Genomic DNA, 19,412 nt, shown 5'->3' with positions numbered 1-19,412 from the left:
ATGACTTAAGAGTGCACATTGTTGGGCGAGTTGGTCGTACATACTTAAGCAAGGGAAATGCGCTAAAAAAGACAGGGATGAGAAGAGAAGAGACGAGATGCACCTGCTCTTCTCGTCCCTGTCTTTTCTAGCGCATTTCCCTTGCTTAAGTAAGCAGGATGGCATCGTTTGGAAAGCTGGCTGACTTTAGTTTGGCTACCTGCTCTTGGGAACTATATTCAAGGGAGTGTTTGCAGGACTTGAACACTGCAGCACTAATACATGACACTGCTATACCACACTTCACGAGCTTAGAATGCTTCGAGTTATCATTCGTCGAAGGCTTGGTTGACTTCGGCAGAAAGGCCTTGCCTTCAGCCTTAAATTCAAGAATTGCAACATGCTTTGAGACAGTGCTTCGAAGGTGTATTTAAGGCCTTTTCCACAGTCCCTGAATAGTTCGAAAATGTATTCGATATGCTTGGTGACGTCATGTGTTTCCACAAAGATCAAATAATCATCTAACGGAAGTTCTTTTTTGCAAAGGCACCTGCTGCATTATCGATGACCTTGTCGACGTAGCACAAGTAAATGTTACTTAGGACAGGGGCCGCACTCGACCCAATGCATACGCCAGTTTTCTGACAGAACAGTTTGCCTTCCCTCTGAAAGAAGGTTGGTTTTCAAATGAAATGACAGCGCCTTGCTGTGTGTCTTTTCTTGTTCATCCTTTCTGTGCGCTGCCTCGTAGCAATGAATCTATACCAACTAGCCCAAATAGCCGTTCTAACACAAAATGACAGAAGTTCCAAAAAGGCCCTGACAGACATACTTACACTTTTGTTGGTCATTATTGTCTAATATGCATTTGCTGACATTTTCTAAGAGGAAGTCGTGTGGAAGCGAGTAGTGCAAGTCGTGAATGTTAATGCTGAGTGCCCGACAAGTGACTGGATTGTGACACGACAAATAGTCAATCACAACTGATGAGTTTGACACCAGGAAAGGATCATCAGTCGATAGAATGCCAAGGCCTTTCTGCAAGTATCTTGACACATGTGCTGCCACATGTTGCGCTCAGTTACAATGCAGCGAAACGGGATGTGAGGTTTGTATGTCTTAGCACTGAAAAAACTTCCAAACAATTGCCTTGCGCATTGATGACAGAAGAACGTAGGCGTTCCAAGCCCAGAGTGCTTACTAACTGCAGGACTTTTTTCTTTTGCGATATCAGCTTTGCTTTCACTGGCTTAAAATTTTTTCTGATAGCCAGCCTGGCTTTTTCTTTTAACATTTCTTCTGGGATAATGACGAAATACCCTTCTTTACCGGATACGACTGCCCTCAGTTTTTCAGACGCCAGAAAATTAGCCACAGGGGCCAGGTTACTTTTTTGGCTACGAGCTTCGCCAGCCACTTTTAAGGCTTCAAGACGGTCAGCCACACACCTTGGTCGTTCGTCATATTCAGGAGCAGGGCGGGAGATGGTCCTTCCTTGCAAAGATACCTTCTCAACTTTCTGAAGGGTTGGCTGGATGCAGGACTTTGGTCCCAATTTTTGGCTCCTAAAAACATAAAGTATGATTAAGTGTGTATCCTGAAGCAAATATTGCATGAAATTTTTTGTAACAAGTATGCAACCAAGCACAGAAGCAACTGAAGAAGAAAAGTCCCCTTAGTGCTGTTGTGGCAGTCTGCATTTAATTCACTCTAAACAGCTGAAACTTTTACCCTGTGAATTGTTTTATTGTACACCTTACCTGCCATCCTCAACGAGTTGCTATGGGAGCCTTGGGAGTGGTGTATTACATCGCTTGGCATAGCAGGCAAAATACTTGCTCCTTATTTGGGCATTGGCTATTGACTGCCACAGTTTGCCAGCTGGCCTTCTCTGTGAGTTGACATTTCACTGTAGGGCACCTCTTGACTTGCTCAGTCTCAGCCCGGCATCGATTGATGTCAGCACCACAGCTCCGACGTCACTTTGCATACGCTGCAACTGGCGAAGCTGCCTTGTGTTGAGCAAACTTTAAATTGTATGGCAAAGCAGCGAACGAATTAACTGCAGGTGGATTTGCCAAGCTCGTCCAACCACCTGAATTTGTCTCTCTTTCTTGTGTGAACAGAAGCAGCAACAAGTAGAAAACACTATTATCATAGCCTTCTTGAATGGGGCATTTGCGAATGCCAGTGGTTTCAGCATTTTTTCACACTTGTACCAGCTGTAGAACGTTCGTGTTGCACACTTTGTGCTAGTGGGGCTCCTCTGCAGTTGCTGTGTGGGGCACCTACTTGTTTAGGGGCCTCGTTGAAAGTACGCCCATTGGCTGTTCAACTGGTTGTCAGTGACGTCTTGCTGTGCAGGCCCCAGTGGGACGAGAGCACCAGTGCAGAGGAGCTGCACGCCAACGAGAAAGAGAGCTTCGTGGCCTGGCGGCGCCAGCTGGCAGAGTGGGTGACTTTCTTTTTTGGAATTTCTCATTGTGTCTCCAGATACGAAGTGCACTCTGTGCCGGTGTTAGCACTCACCCTCAGCATGGCAGAAACTGCAAGGGCAAAAGACCTCTTTGTTGCTTCAGATGCTTCGCCAGCTCACACATACACACTGTGGGCAAGCTGCTCTGGCAACCGACGTGTCATACTGATGTCATGTACCCCCAGGCTCTGTCCACCTGTGTGTTCGCATACAACATTGGGATGGCCGCTAAAAGTGCCATGAAATCAGCATTGGGAAAACTGCGAACATATTTGCCGAGAAATTGTATTTTCCAGGAGCACATTAGGATGCTCTTTTAAAGGATCTCTGAAAAGGGTGTTTGAGGTTGGCTATAATACGCTTCCATTATGTAGAGTATAGGCCCCCGAGTGTTCCTGCCGCATACAAGACCTCAAAAGTGAGCCGATTATTTACAATATACTTTTAAAAATTTCCGCTTCTACGTCTTGAGGCGACCAGCGGTGCCGGGCTTTCGCCCCAAGTCCGTGCGCAACGCTTCTTGCAGCGCTTGTTACATCAGCAGCGGAGGGCTATCATTGTTTCGCCCTGCCAACCGTTTCTGACGTCACGCAGCTACGATGGCCACAACCGAAAGGCCCCCCCCCAGGGAACACCCACGTGCGTCGGCAGCCGGCGGGTGTTCCAGTGACTTTAGTGGGTGGGGCTAGCGGGGAGTGCTGACATTTTAGTGTGCAAAAGTAACGAGAGGAGAGAGAAAAGCGCGAAAACGCGGATATTCTAATTTTAACTATAGATAACTCTGCTTCCAGAAAACACATTAAAAAAAATTCTTGCTGGAGGATATTTGTGAAGCAGCGTCCTTTAACATGCTAGGTATACCGCAACATTATTGAGAGCCCCTTTCACAGCCCCTTTAAGTAGGATTTTATCACCAGGTTTTCACTGTATCATGTGCATTACAGTGAAAACTTCTTATAATGAGCACAGTTATAGCAAATTATTGGATAAAACGAAGTAAAAGCAAGGTTTGGTTTATTCATGCTTTATTTGATTTGGAATTCTTTTTCTGTAGTGAAATGAAAAATTATAGATTTAATGTGACATCGGTCATATTGATTTGTTCATTGAAGGTTGTGGCCAAGTACTACACCAGGGTGGCCAAGTCCTGTTCTGGTGAGGGAGTGCGTTGTCGGTTTTGGTCACCGCGTTCAGGCCGCGCTCTAGGCCTAGCTATGCAATTTCATCTACATGCAATTTTTTTTTAACCCGGTGGTGAATTGTATGGCACCGGGTTTCGAACCGCAGTCAAGAAACTGGAAGCGGTCGGAGTGGGTGAGGGAACAAACACGTGTTAATGACATCCTAGCCGAAAGCTCAGGAGGAAGAAATGGGCTTGGGCAGGGCATGTAATGTGAAGGCAAGGTGACCGCTGGTCCTTAAGGGTGATAGAGTGGATTCCAAGAGAAGGCAAGCGTTGCAGGGGGTGGCATAAAGTTAGGTAGGCAGCTGGCAAAGGACAGGGCTAATTGGAGGTACTTAGGAGAAAGAGGCCTTTGCACTGCAGTGGGCGTAATCAATCTGCTGATGATGATGGATGGTTGTGTTGAAGTAATTTTCCGTATTCATGTGTCTTGAAGCGTGAAAACAAGCTGAAAAAAAAAAAAACTCTAGAAACGCAGTATTTTGATCGCCCACAGCAGAAGCGTATTTGGACCGAAAGTCGGCAAAGTTTGCTGTGGGCGCAGAATCAAGGGACAAGGCAGGTGACACTCGTCCTTGCCACCCGTGCTTGGCCCTTTGCGTGAAATTTCATGTGAGATAAACAATAGGTTGTTTTTTAAATTAATTGATATGCTCACATGGCCAGCATCCCTGTTTGTGTGCGCTTACTTTTGCTCTCCAACACAGAATGAAACGTGAGGTTTTACACCTTTATATGAAGCTTTAAATTAAAAAATTGTGCTCTTTTGCAACTTGTTTGTGGGAATCTATATATGTGTAAGATTGAATAATGTTAAAAAGGAGGTGGGCCAGAGCTGAGTGGGAAGCGCTTGAAGGTTGTGCGGGATGTCCAAGTTGCATGTGCTGTATTTGCAGGCTGCAAGAGACAGACGGCCTGATGATGACGCCTTACGAGAAGAACCTTGAGTTCTGGCGCCAGCTGTGGAGGGTCATCGAACGCAGGTGCCGCTCACTTCCAAGCATGCACATTTTTTTTTTCTTTCAACATCTGTGACAGAGGAAGACAGTTCTGGCTTTCTGTTACAAAGCAGCAAAGGATTATTTTCAGGGAATTTATGTATGCGTTTGCTTCTTGCTGTTATTATTCATAACCTTTTGATGCTATAAAGGGAAATGATATTTACTGAGGTTGGGAAGAGCACACATGTATTCCTCCACTCCTCACTGCACCTCAGAAATCTTTAGGCTGACTCTGAAGATTATGCTCCTCCCACTTCAACTTTTATTTATTTATTTATTTATTTATTTATTTATTATAGATACCTCAAGGTCCTTGGGTGAGGGCTTTACATGAGGGGTGGGCTACCAAGCTGGTGTTAATGCAACATTATTTCGATGCCTTTCTTGAAATGGTCCGGGTTTGCGAGAAGGATGGTACTAGTGGGAAGACTGTTCTTCCAGTCACGTGCTATTTGGATGAAGAAGGAATGAAGATGGATGGGTAGACGGCCCTGTGGTGGCTTGTGTGGGCTGAAGAACAATGATCAGGCTGGATAGGACAGTTGTGAGGAAAGTTATGAGACATTTTGTGGTGATACAAGCATAGCCTTGCAACAATACGGCGTTGCTTGAGGTTAGGTAGGCATGCATTATTTTTGAGGGAATTAACACTGGTGGAGTATAAGTAGTTTGAGTAGACGAATCGAACGGCGCGATTTTGAGCAAGTTCAATACAGTTGGTTAGGTTAAGTTGAGCGGGGTCTTAGATGGCCGATGCGTACTCTAGCTTTGGCCGAATTAAGGTTTTATAAGCTAGTAATATAACTGCTGGTGAAGCTAGATGTAAATTACGACGAAGGTAGCCGAGAGTTTTGTTAACATTGTCAATTATCCGCGTTGTATGGGAAGACCAGTTAAGAGTACCCGAGATGTCAACACCAAGATGCTTAATGCAATTGCGGGGTAAGACACTAGAACCATTCAGAAGGTAATTTGGGGCAGGATAGTTTTGTCATCTGTGGAAGGAAACAAGCGCAGTTTTGTTAAGTGTTTAAGACCATCAGCCATCTACGACACCACTCCTCCAGCCTCAGTAGATCACATTGAAGAGCATTATTATCTGCTGCACAATTAATAGAAAGGAAACAGACACAATCGTCGGCAAATAAGCGGATGTTTTATGGAATATGATTAGGCTAGTCACTGATGTAAATTAAGAAAAGGAGAGCTCCAAGAACTGTGCCTTGCAGCACACCAGAGAGTACGTTAGAGAGTGAAAAAGATTTGCTGTTGGCTTCAACAAATTGCTGACGGTTAGTGAAAAAATCCTGTATCCAGCTGAAGACGAGCGGGTCAAGATTTAGTTGTGAAAGCTTTAGTAGTAGGTCTTTGTGAGGACCTTTGTCAAAAGCCTTCTCGAAGTAAATGAAGAGAGCATCAACAGGTGTGTTAAGGTCTGTATTAGTACTTACGTTGTGAAGAAATAGCGCAAGTTGGGTGTCGTATGAAAGTCCTTTTTGAAATCCGTGCTGGTTAGGGTGAAAGACCTTAACAGATGTAAGGAAATTTGTGATTTGCGAGTAAATAACCTGCCCCATAATTTTGCCACAGACGCTGGTTAGAGATATAAGCCGGTAATTAGTAGAACCTGGTTTAGGAACTGGAACAATCTTACCCACCTTCCAATCATGAGGGACGATGCCGGATGACAATGACTGCTGAAAAATGTGGGACAAAGTAACACTGGTGATTTCCTTGGTGCTTTTGAGCACTTTGGCATTGATGCCGTCGATGCCAGCTGATGAAGACAATTTTAAAGTTTTGATCAGTTTCAAGATTCCTTGAGGTGAAAATGTGACATCTGGCATGATGGGATGGTTATACGAGGAAACATACGGGAGGTTATCGTCTAGTTTTTTTGTAAAAATGGAAGAAAAGGTTAGATTGAGTATTTACGCTACATCGTCACTGGGGACAGGCTGACCTGCCTGATCCATCAATGGAACTGATTTGTCTTTATCTTTGGGATTAATTGCTTTCCAAAATTGCTTTGGGTTAGTTCAAAGTAAGTTAGGTAGGGTGGTTTCATTAAAGGAACGTTTAGATTTAGTAATCTCTGAATTATATAATTTGGACGTGGTGCTGTAGTTCTTCCACGCCTCTGGACTCTAGGTAAATTTGGCTGTACGGAATTGGTGATTCTTCTTGTTTTTAAGACGCTTGAGTGCTCAATTAAACCAGCAGGAGTGTAAGACTGGACACGGGCTTTAGAATCTTCAGAGGCTGGCGCTCAACGAAGAAGACGACGAGAAGCACCGAACACTCCAACCTCGAGCGCCGAACGCTCGGTCGCTCGTGCGTGCTCTGGACTGAACGGGTCTCTGATCTGTGCCTGGATGGTTTCGCTGGTTGTTCGTGATGCTGTGCTTATTACTGTGCTGTGCTGTGCGGTGTGTGCTGTATTTGTAGTGTGCTGTGTTCTTATTACAAGTGGTGGAGGTGCCAACGATTCCTCGCCCTGGAGCTTCGCACCCGCGCATTGCCTACCACCTCTGCAATGACTGAGACCGTCACTCAAACTGCTTCACCGCTTCCGTCGGCTGTCTTCTGTACCGGCGCCGCGCGGCAGCGTGACCCAACCATCTTCAGCGGCACAGATGACACGGATGTGGAGGATTGGTTGGCCTCCTGTGAACGCGTAAGCGCATAATACAACAAGTGGGATGATGGCGTCAAGCTCACCAACGTTATCTTTTATCTGAGCGACGTAGCCGATCTCTGGTTTCGAAACCACGAGGCTGACATCTCAAGCTGGGCAGCTCTAAAAACCAGTCTGACAGAAGTCTTTGGCCGTCCCGCAGTGTGAAAGCTTCGCGCCGAGCAACGCTTGCGAAGTCGTGCCCAGCAAACCGGTGAAAACTTCACCAGTTATGTAGATGTCGTCGACCTCTGCAAGCGTGTCAACCCTTCTATGAGCGAGGCCGACAAGATCGGACACATTATGAAAGGCATTGAGGATGATGCTTTCCAGATGCTCGTCGCCAAAAATCCCCAGACTCTCTCCGGTGTCATCGGCTACTGCCAAAGCTTCGATGAGCTGCGCAAACAGCACCTTTCTACCCGGCGTGCAGGCTTTCAGGATGCCGCACTTTGCAGCTTGGCTCTTCCAGGGGACGGTACTCTGGACCAACCGTTGCTCCTGCAGTGCATCCGGCAGTTTGTATGTGAGGAAGTCGCACGCCAGCTATCTTTGTCTACCTGCCCGCCTACGCCTGCGCCGTCGCTCACTCCCAACCTACAGCGTGTTATTGAGGAACAGGTCGCTGAAGTCCTGCCACCTCCTTCTCAGCCACCCCTGATCGCGGCTCCTCTGACGTACGCCAATGCCGTGGTGCAGTCGCGGCCCTCACCTGCTGCCCCTGTCTACAGGCCACCTACCCGGCAGTTGGAACCCCAGCGACCTGCAACCCCTCCTTACCGTCTGGTTGCCCGCCCCCGAACGCAGCCACAGCCACTCAACCCCTGGCGCACACAAGACAACCGCCCTATTTGCTACGCCTGTGACGTCGCTGGTCACGTGGCTCGTTTGTGTCGCAGTTGTGACCACCGTCCTTACGAGTATAGGCATGAGCCGACGTACGACCTTCCGCTGTCGTCCTCGCCTTCGTCACACTTGCCGCCTCCGGATTCTTCTCCTGGTTATCATCTCCGCTCCCACCACTCGCCGTCTCCTGGCCGTCGTTCCCGTTCTCCAATGCTCCGTCGCCAACCCACCGTCCACGCGGAAAACTAACCACCGCAATTCCGGAGGCAAGAACTGCGTCACCAGCGGCTCACTCAAGACCTGTTTCTGCGCCTGCCAATATTATTACCGTTTTCGTTGGAGTCGCCGTCGAAGCACTTGTTGACACTGGCGCAGCCGTTTCGGTTCTCAGTCACACCCTCTGTCGCAGACTCAAAAAAGTGACGACACCCTTTCCTCCTGTTTCTCTCCGCACGGGCAGCGCTCAGGACATTCGACTGTTAGCCGCCTGCACCGCCCGCTGCTCATCGGGAACGTTCCCTACACAATCGAGTTTGTAGGCTTAACGCCTCAGGAGCGAAGGAAATGAGACAACTGCTACGAGCCGACACCAGAACAGAACTGCCAGCCGTGGCTGCACGAGCCTCGACAAAGTGCCGTCTTTATTCTCTTCGCAGGGTGGCGCGCGCTAGCCGGGTTGTCGGCGCCGCCCAAGAGAGGGTGCTACAGGGCCCCCCGCCTAGATTGGAAGTCGAAACGGACGGAGGGCCGGCGATGGCACTCGAGCACTAGGTCAGGCGGCGCTGGGAGTCGTTCCAGGGCGGTCTCCATGTAAGCCGGTTTATGGCAGTCTAGACTGACGGTCTCATCGCGGCCGTTTTGGAGGATGGTGGCGGTTTTCGGGGTGCGGCGGAGAACGCGGAAAGGTCCGTCGTAAGCCGGTGTGAGTGGAGCTCGGACAGCGGCGCGGCGCGCACAAAAACGTGGGTCGAAGTGGCCAAGTCTGGGTGTACGAAAATGGTATGGTGGCGGGACGGACGTGGGGAAGTAGGCCGTAGGTCTTTAACGCAGTCCAGCAGGCGTTGGAGGAATTCTTGGGGCTGGGCTGGAAGCTGCTGGGATGTAAAGAAGTTGCCTGGAAGACGCAAAGCACTTGCATACACGAGCTCTGCAGCTGAGCACTGTAAGTCTTCTCGGATGACGGCCCTTAGACCAAGCAGCACAAGGGGCAAGGAGTCGATCCAGGAGGCGCAATTGGGCAGCGAGGGCGGCCTTCATTTGGCGGTGAAGGCGTTCCACCATGCCGTTAGCGCACAGGTGATAAGCAGTGGTACGGCAATGCCTGGCGCCGAGAATATTATTAAGGGAAGCAAACAGGGAGGACTCAAACTGGCGTCCACGGTCGGTTGTCACAGTGCCAGGACAACCAAATCGAGATACCCACGCAGAAATGAAGGCGCGCGAAACAGTCTCTGCGGTGATGTCAGGAATGGTGACTGCCTCCGGCCAGCGAGTGAAGCGGTCGACTATGGTCAAGATATAGCGGTAGCCTCGAGAGATGGGTAGAGGGCCCACGATGTCGAGATGAACATGGTCGAAACGATGGCCAGGGGGTAGAAAGGCTTGGGAAGGTGTCTTGGTATGTCGACAGATCTTGGTCGACTGACAGGGTAGGCACCGGCGCGTCCAAGCACGCACATCAGCGTTGATTGCAGGCCAAACATAGCGCTGGGTGAGAAGGCGCTGAGTAGCCCGAATGCCTGGATGGCATATGTCATGGAGAGAATGGAAGATAGGGCGACGTAGTGAAGCCGGAACAAAAGGGCGAGGAAAGTCCGTTGAAACATCGCACCACAAGGGCTCAGGCGAGCAAGGATGGGGCACAAGCCGTAATCGGAGAGAACGAGGGTTCGCTCGAAAAGCGGCGAGCTCATCGTCATTCTGCTGGGCAGAAGAGAATGCAGCCCAGTCGACGGTGAAAGATGGAGCGTCTACCGCGACTATACGAGAGAGGGCGTCAGCGGCGGTGTTGGCTGCACCTTTCACATACCGGATGTCGGTAGTAAACTCCGAGATATAAGCGAGCTGACGGAGTTCACGTGACACGTACTTCGACGAGTTGGTCCGGAACACATATGCCAGCGGTTTATGATCGGTTAGCACGTGAAACTTGCATCCTTCTACAAAATGCCGAAAGTGCTGGATAGCGGAGTAGATGGCTAGGAGCTCTCGACCGAAGACGCTGTAGCGGGTCTCAGCAGGAAGTAGCTTCCGAGAGTAAAAAGACAATGGTCTCCACTCGGAGTTAATGTGCTGCTGTAAGACTGCTCCGATGGCCACGCTGGAGGCATCCACCATCAATCTCGTAGGGGCGTCGTGCGGATGGACTAGAAGCACGGCGTAAGCGACTGCTTGCTTCGCGGCAGTAAAGGCGGCCTGGGCTTCTGATGACCAAGAGATTGCGGAGGACGGGCCAGCGGTTGACCGGAGGAGGTCGGTGAGCGGGCGAAGTAGCTCTGCACAGTGCGGGATAAAGCGGCGGGAGAAATTCACCAGCCCCAGGAATTGTCGCAGGAGGCGCAGGGTTGTGGGCAGGGGAAAATTTTCGATGGTCTGGACGTGGGACGCGAGAGGGCGGATACCTACTGAGGATATGTGATGACCCAATAACTCGAGCTCAGAAGCACCGAAAACACACTTGGAGGCATTCACAACCAGGCCGTAGTGCTGAAGACGCTTGAACAAAGCACGTAGGTCTTGCTCATGATCATGAGGTGTAGGGCTGGCGATGAGGACATCGTCAAGGTACGCGAATACACTCGGTAGGCCCCGCGTGACCTCAGAAATGAACCGCTGGAAGGTTTGAGCCGAATTGCGTAGTCCAAAAGGCATCCGGACGTACTCAAACAAACCAAAGGGCGTCGTGATGGCGGTCTTGGGTATGTCGGCGGGTTCAATGGGAATTTGGTGATACGCCTTAACCAGGTCAACTTTGCTAAAAATGGCGCAGCTGGCGAGGCGCGATGTAAAGTCCTGGATGTGGGGCAGCGGATAGCTGTCGTGGACGGTGTTGGCATTCGACGCCCGATAGTCGCCACAGGGACGCCAGTCACCGGGATCACGCTTGGGCACTAGATGCAGCGGAGACGCCCACGCGCTGGACGACGGGCGTATAATGCCGAGCTCCAGCATGTGGTCAAACTCGCGTTTGGCGATAGCTAGACGGTCTCCAAACAAGCGGCGCGGTCGAGCAGCGGCGGGTGGACCCCGGGTGACGATGTGGTGTGTCACAGTATGTTTAGGCGCCTGAGTGAGGTTGCATGGCTTAGTGAGCTTCAAGAAATCCGCCAACACTTTTTCGAACTGAGAGGAAGGTATCAGCGTGCGAATGCCCATGGGAGCAAGGTCGGACGAGACTCCCGAGATGGAGAGATGAGTCGGACCGTCGGTAAGGTGACGATGCCGCACGCTGACGTCTAAGTCGAAGTAGGAGAGGAAGTCTGAGCCGATGATCGGGCGAACCACGTCTGCGATGACGAAGACCCATCGAAAAGTGTGGCGTAGGCCGAAGTCGAGGGTGAGAGATCGTAGCCCATACGTGGGTATAGACGAGGCGTTGGCAGCACGGAGCGACAGTCCTGATGGCTTGGAACGATCTGCCTTAGTCGGTGGAACCACGCTGATTTCCGTGCCCATGTCGATAAGAAACCGGGTGCCGGAGAACTTGTCAGTGACCATGAACAGGCGGCTCGAATGACTGGGGGAACCACGCGCCGCCGTTAGTGATCCCGGCGGGCGTTTCCCGGCCACGAACAGGGCGGTGTACACTTCGTGGCCCGGTGGCGAAAACGCCTGTGGTATCAGCAGAGAGATGTAGGGCTGGGACTCCGGCTCCGGAGTGCGGCGACTGAGGCGGCAAGCTCCTCGAGACGGGCCTCAAGGCGTGAAATCGCTGGGTCTCTTGGCGGCAAAACAGCAGTGACGGACGGGGAGGTGGCCTCATGAACGTTATCTGCGAGCTCAGCCAGGCGGTCGAGGGTGACGTCGCCGGCCGCCGCAAGGACGAGGCGGATGGGCTGGGGAAGGCGTTGGAGGAAAAGCTCTCGAAGCAACGCTGAGTGTTTGGGGATGTCGCGCTCCCCGAGAAGCTGTTGCATGCGGCGCAGAAGCTGGGAGGGGCGCCGGTCGTCAAGGTCTTCCCTGGTAAGGAGCTGCTGGAGGCGGGTGCGGTCCGACGGCATAAATCTCTCCAGCACTTTGGTTTTCAGTTGCTGATATGGTGTAGCACCCATGGGGGCGGAGAGAACGTCGGAGAGCTCACCGGCAACGTCAGGAGGCAGCCTTGAGGCAACATGGTAGTAGCGCGTCGTCTCCGACGTGATGCGGGCTAGGCAAAATTGCGCCTCAACCTGGTGGAACCAAACTTGCGGGTTCTGGAGCCAGAAAGGTGGAAGGCGAACCTGCAGACGCGAATCCCTCTGCGTTGATGTTGAGGGATCGGTCATTGCTCGTCCTAGGTCACCATTCTAGGCTTAACGCCTCAGGAGCGAAGGAAACGAGACAACTGCTACGAGCCGACACCAGAACAGAACTGCCAGCCGTGGCTGCACGAGCCACGACCAGGTGCCGTCTTTATTCTCTTCGCAGGGTGGCGCGCGCTAGCCGGGTTGTCGGCGCCGCCCAAGAGAGGGTGCTACAAGTTCATTGTCCTCGCCCGCTCCTCTCACGACGGTATCCTTGGTTGGGACTTCCTCTCCTCACATCACACCGTTATTGACTGCGCCCGTGCTCAGCTTGACTTGTCGCTCTACAGTGACGCCCCCTTGGACGTAACCGGTGCTGCTGCCACTACTGTGGTCGTCTCAGAGGACACAGATGTTCCACCTTTCTCTTCAGTGCTGGTGCCTCTTTCTTGTGCTGCGCTCTCAGATGCAACTGTGGCTTATACCCCCTCTTTACGATGCGCTGACCAGAAGTTTGTTTTGCTGCCTCATGCTGTGCTGACAATTGTTCATGGCTCCAGCGCTATTTATGTGGCCAACCCGTTCTCCTGCCCTACCACTTTACTCCGTGGCCAATCGCTTGGTAGCGTTGCCGTTCTCGATCCCGCCTCTGCATACCCCCTCGTCGATAGCGTGGCCGGCCTTCACGTCAGCGCCATTACGCCTGTTCCCATCACGAATCAGCCGTCTGTAGATATTTTTCACCATTCCGTCGACGCCGCCCTGACGTCTACCCAACGAGACCAGCTGGTCGCCGTTCTGCAGCGTTTTCAAGCTTCGTTTGACTACCAGCAACCTTCCTTGGGCCGCACCACCACCGTTACCCACTGTATTGACACTGGAACCCATGCCCCTTTGTGCCAACGTCCGTACCGCGTGTCAGCCGCTGAGCGCAGCATCATTGACGCCCAGGTGACCGACATGCTCCAGCGTCACGTGATACAACCGTCGCACAGCCCATGGGCATCGCCAGTGGTTCTGGTCAAGAAAAAAGACGGTTCCATCCGTTTCTGCGTGGACTACCGTCGTCTGAATAAGATTACACGCGAGGACGTTTACCCTCTCCCCCGTATCGGCGATGCCCTTGACTGCCTGCTGGGCTCTGAGTTCTTTTCTTCATCTGACTTGCGCTCTGGTTACTGGCAGGTGCTGGTAACGGAGGCCGATCGCCCAAAAGCTGCATTCGTCACACCCGACGGGCTCTATGAATTTAATGTCATGCCCTTCGGCCTCTGCAATGCACCCGCCACATTTGAGCGCATGATGGACAACATACTCCGAGAACTCAAATGGCACACATGCCTTTGTTATCTAGACGACGTTGTAATCTTTTCCCCGGACTTTCCGTCTCACCTCCAGTGCCTCGAGACTGTTCTTCGCTGCCTGGCCGCCACTGGCCTCCAACTTAATTTGAAAAAGTGCCACTTTGGAGCTCGGCAGCTCCCCATTCTCGGACATGTCGGTTCGAAGGATGGCGTTCTCCCGGATCCGGCCCAGTTGCGAGCTGTGGCCGAATTTCCAAAGTCCACTTCTGTAAAAGACCTGCGCAGCTTTGTCGGCCTCTGCTCCTACTTCCGCCGCTTTGTCCGCAATTTTGCCACTATCGTTGACCCCCTGAACAAGCTCCTTTCCAGCCACGACCTTTCGGCCTGGTCGCCAGCCTGTGATGAAGCGTTTACGACACTCCGTCGCCTCCTCACCACTCCACCAATTCTGCTTCACTTCGACCCTCGTTCTCTGACTGAACTCCACACCGATGCCAGCGGCGTCGGCCTCGGTGCAGTACTCGCTCAACGCAAGCAAGGCTTTGACGAATGCGTTGTCGCTTACGCTAGCCGGACACTCACAAAAGCTGAAGCCAACTATTCTGTCACCGAGAAGGAGCGTTTAGCCATCCTTCGGGTGGTTGTCAAATTTTGCCCCTACCTGTACGGGCGCCCTTTTGACGTTGTCACCGATCACCATGCCCTCTGTTGGCTGTCCTCTTTGAAAGATCCCTCTGGTCGACTGGCGCGATGGGCTCTGCGACTCCAAGAGTACGACATTCGCGTTATCTATCGTTCCGGCCGCAAACATGCCGATGCTGACGCCCTCTCACGTTCTCCTGTACCATCTGAAGCAGCGCCTTGTATATCCGCCCTGCCTTCTTTGAAGTTTGAGTTCGCTGATATGGCTTCCGAGCAACGCAAAGACCCGTGGATCACTTGCCTTTTTGATCTCCTATCTGGCCAATCATCTCTACCTCCTTCCCGTGCTCTCCGTCAGTCCCACCATTTCGCCATCCGAGACGAGCTCCTCTACCGCCGCAACTATCTCCCGGATGGTCGCAAGTGGCTTCTCGTCATTCTGACGCATCTGCGCTCCTTCATTTGCTCTTCCTACCACGATGATCCCCAGTGTGCCCATGCCGGATTCTTGAAGACTTTCACCCGTCTACGACAGCGGTACTACTGGCGTGGGATGGCTCGTTACGTCCGCCACTTCGTTCAGTCCTGTACCGCATGCCAGCGACGAAAACATCTACCTCGCCGACCCGCCGCTCCTATGCAGCCGCTGCCTTGTCCAGCGCAGCCCTTGAGCGTGTTGGCATCAACCTCTATGGCCCTCTTCCCAGCACATCAACCGGGAACCGCTGGATCATCGTTGCCATCGACCACCTTACACGTTACGCTGAAACATCACTTTTACCATCCGCTACAGCCCACGACATTGCATCCTTCATTCTTCATCGCATCATTCTTCGCCATGGTGCGCCCAAAGAGCTGCTCAGTGATCGAGGTCCGGCCTTCCTCTCAGAAGTTGTAGAAGCTCTCCTTCAGGAATGCAACGTTGTTCACCGCACCAGCTCCGCCTACCATCCCCAGACAAATGGCATGGTTGAGCGTTTTAATCGCACCCTCGGCGACATGCTGGCCATGTATGTTGCTTCCGACCATTGTAACTGGGACCGCGTTCTCCCTTTTGTCACATACGCTTATAACTCCGCTGCTCAAGCCACCACCGGATTCTCTCCGTACTTTCTCCTGTACGGCCGTGAGCCTTCTTGCACAATGGACACCATTCTACCTTACCGCCCTGATGCTTCCGAGTTTACAACTCTTTCTCAAGCCGCAACTTATGCCGAAGAATGCCGACAGCTTGCCCGGTCCTTCACTTCTCATGTCCAGCAGCAGCAGAAAAGCACCCGTGATCCCCCTGCACTTCGTCCCGCTTACCTTCCTGACTCTTTGGTCTGGTCTGGCTCTGGGTACCCTTCTCAGGTCCCGGCCTTTCCTCCAAACTTGTTAGCAAGTACCAGGGACCTTACCATATTCTTCAGCAGACATCCCCCGTCAATTACCTCATCGAACCCCTTTCGCCATCCCCTGATCATCGCCGCCGAGGCCCGAAATTGTCCACACGACCCGCCTCAAACCTTACTACGACCCCGCCGTCGTCACATCGCCCTAGGCCGCCAGCATGGCGCCCTTTTGCCCGGGGGGAATTGTAAGACTGGACACGGGCTTTAGAATCTTCAGAGGCTGGCGCTCAACGAAGAAGACGACGAGAAGCGCCGAACACTCCGAACCTCGACCGCCGAACGCTCGGTCGCTCGTGCTCTGGACTGAACGCGGTCTCTGATCTGTGCCTGGACGGTTCCTCTGGTTGTTCGTGACGCTGTGCTCATTACTGTGCTGTGCTCTTATTACTGTGCTGTGCTGTGCTGTGCTGTGTGTGCTGTATTAGTAGTGTGCTGTGTTTTTATTACAGGAGGAACTATGCTCGCTAATGCTTATGGTTGGAATATAGGCATTGATTAGTTTCTGCATTTTGGACTTGAACATTAACCAGTTTTGCTTGACAGATTGCGTGCAGAAATCAACAGATAGGAATTCCCAAAACCTGGTTAGTGGGGATGGTAGGCCGTGGTGAGCTTGTGACGGGTGGAGCAGGGGCGGAGAAGGTCGTGGACCTTGTTTAGAAACAAAGCAGGGGCGTCGATCTGTAAGCAGACGAGGAGTGCTAGAATCTTGGAAGAACGCTAACATCATCTTAATCAATAGGAAAGGAGACTTCAAAAGTACAGACCGATCGCCTTACTGTCTATTGCATTTAAGGTATTTACTGAGGTAATCGCCAATACTCAGGACAACCTTAGACATCAGTCAACCAAATTATCAGGCAGGCTTTCATAAACGTTACTCAACGATGAACCTTATTCATGCTATCAGTCAGGTAGAGAAATGCAGAGAATATAATCAACCCTTATATATAGCCTTCTTAGAGAATTTGTTGGACTCTGTGGAAACCTTGGCAGTCATGCAGGCATCGTGGAACCAGGGTGTAGAAGAGCCTTATGTGAAAATACTGGAAGATGTCCATAACAACTGCACTGCTACCATAGTCCTCCATAAAGTCAGCAATAAGATTCCAATAAGGAAGGGTGTCAAGCAGGGACACACGATCTCGCCAATGCTATTCACTGCCTGTTTACAGGAGGTGTCAACATGCCTGCACTGGGAACAGTTGGGGATAAGAGAATGGAGGGTACCTTAGTAATCTGCGATTTGCTGATGACACTGCCTTGCTAAGTCACTCGGGGGATGAATTGCAAAGCATGTTCAATGATTTGGCTAGGACGTTCTTGTGGGCTAGTTGGTTCATTTTCGAAGAAGGTTAGAAACTGCTCAAAAGGATGAGGACGGGAGGTACAGAAGCGAACACGGCTCCACTGTGATGTCGTGTTCGTGGTGTTGTGTTCATTTCTTCATTCCCTGTCCTCTTACCTACCTTCATCAATGACTTAGATAGGCAGAGCATAATGATGGGTCTAAAAATTAATGAGGAGGAAACCAAAGTAATGTGCAACAGTCTCAGAAAAGAATACCTGTTTACAATAGGTAGCCAGGCGGCGGAAGGGTTGGGGCATACATGTACATCTACTTAGGGCAGCTGGTGACCGTAGTTCCATACAACGAAAGTGAAACAACTAGGAGAAGCACTTGGATGATGCTTAGCCTACGCCCCTCCTAGAACTATTTCTTTTATTTCTTGATAGATATTCATGGAGCTTACCCACTTTGTGTATTTCAATATGCTGATTTTAAATATGTTATTTTTCCTCTGAAACAAGTTCTCAAAATATTGTGCAATCTTTGTTTGAAACATGCGGGTAATTTAATCTTGTTCAGCATGCAGACATGACCATGGAGTGCAATAAGAAGAAAATGGTTGTTTTAGGCCCATTTGAACAGAAGTTACGCACATTAAACTTTGCCAGGGAAAATTCAATATGCGGCTCAAACGAACTGTATTGTTCTAAATTATACCAATTGGCAACTAGTATTGATTTAGTCTTGTTGCACTCTCTGTAAGTTTCTCTTTCCAACAACAAAAAAAGTTATAGAGCTAGCCTGCCTAGAACCAGAGATATCATCCCTGCAGTATTGCAAATGTGTCAAAATTGGTGTTTTGAGAAAATGACGATAAACGATTCCAACCATCTTTATGTTTTTGGTAAAAACAAGGCACCCTTAAGGCATGACTGAGAAAGATGGGATGACACAGCGCTGACTTCAACTAGTGTGTTTATTGCAGAGGGACACACAATATATAGGAAAAGTGGGCTGGAAAACATGAACAGCTGCTGGGCTATGTGACAGAAAGATGACTAAGGTGAAAAAGACAGGAGATAACAATGCTGTACCTGTGAACAGAATAAAATGGAAGGGCGGGGAAAAGGATGAAGCTGATAGGCAGTAACAGAGTAACAAATGACAATATACAAAGACAACATGAAAACAAAAAGGAAAGAAAAAGCCAAAAAGGCCATTAAAACCAAAATGAAAATAAAATCCAATAAAAGAGTCAAACGGCCGTTAAAAACAGAAGGACGAAAGAACCAATGCCAAAAGGGCCGATAAGAGCTAAAATCTGATTTCAGAAACCCTAAACATTAGAAATTCGAAGCTAGGGTAGGACAAGCTAATTACTCTGAACCTGGCTCAAATAGTTTAATTCCCTTTTTGTTAGCAATGTCGAGGGTGAGCTTACACAATTTTCTCCTAGCTTTCGAATGTGGGCTGCTTCTGTGATAGCTCTCTATACTCCATTTCATACATAGCAGGCAACGCTGCGGAGGCTGCGTAAGTAGTGTGTCCGCAAAGCCATGTTACTCCGGCACACATGATTTGTTGTTCTCATAGCCTCATTGAGTGTTTGGATGGAAAAAAAAAGAGTAGAATAAAATGAAGTGGTGCCGCTGTAAATCACGATCAAAGCTGTGAGAAGCTCAGTGTTCGGGCCTTGTGGGTACAATTTTTACCGTGTTGGCTACGTTGCAGGCGCGGATGGAGTAAGAGCGATTCGCTCTACTAGCCGGGTATCATACCGCCACATATCATTCTTAATTCTTGAACTCTTGAGTCACAGGACGAGAATGTGGCAAGAGGTTGCCATTCATTCTACTTGAGATTTGGCACAACGAAATACGTCTATGTGGTTGTATAGTGAACTACTTTTGGGCGTGGATTTAGCCTGCGCGAAGAGGCGCGCTAGCTTTGGCAGCGTTGCCTGCTATGTGGAGTATAGTCCTCTTAGCAAGTCCTGAGTAGAGGCTAGCTGCAGTTGGGAGCTCATCACACCACCATGTCTTAACAAGCAGCTGTCTGATGTGTGAGCTTATAGGAGTCCTAGAGTCAAGGTGAGCCTGGGTGAGTCATGAGATGTAATGTGCGAGTGAGCCCAAATGAGTGAGCGCAGATGAGTCATGAGTCGAAATGAGTTAGCT

The 19,412-nt window shown here is 50.4% G+C and overlaps 1 protein-coding gene across 6 annotated transcripts in view; it reads left to right on the top strand.

The window, feature by feature from the left end:
- The window catches only part of Ns3 (nucleostemin 3), a 249,272-nt gene that overhangs the window by 63,668 nt on the left and 166,192 nt on the right, over positions 1 to 19,412 (top strand). For 4 of the 6 annotated variants that reach the window (XM_077655667.1, XM_077655668.1, XM_077655669.1 and 1 more), the window contains 2 exons: positions 2,326 to 2,430; positions 4,535 to 4,621. In XM_077655667.1, coding sequence (XP_077511793.1) covers positions 2,326 to 2,430; positions 4,535 to 4,621 — 192 coding nt within the window. The remainder of the gene's footprint in view (positions 1 to 2,325; positions 2,431 to 4,534; positions 4,622 to 19,412) is intronic. The other 2 variants (XM_077655672.1, XM_077655670.1) reach the window with 1 other exon arrangement.

This window comes from Amblyomma americanum, chromosome 2 (genome assembly GCF_052857255.1).
Source record: "Amblyomma americanum isolate KBUSLIRL-KWMA chromosome 2, ASM5285725v1, whole genome shotgun sequence".
Lineage (NCBI taxonomy): Eukaryota > Metazoa > Arthropoda > Arachnida > Ixodida > Ixodidae > Amblyomma > Amblyomma americanum.
This window is presented reverse-complemented; position numbering and strand designations above follow the sequence as displayed.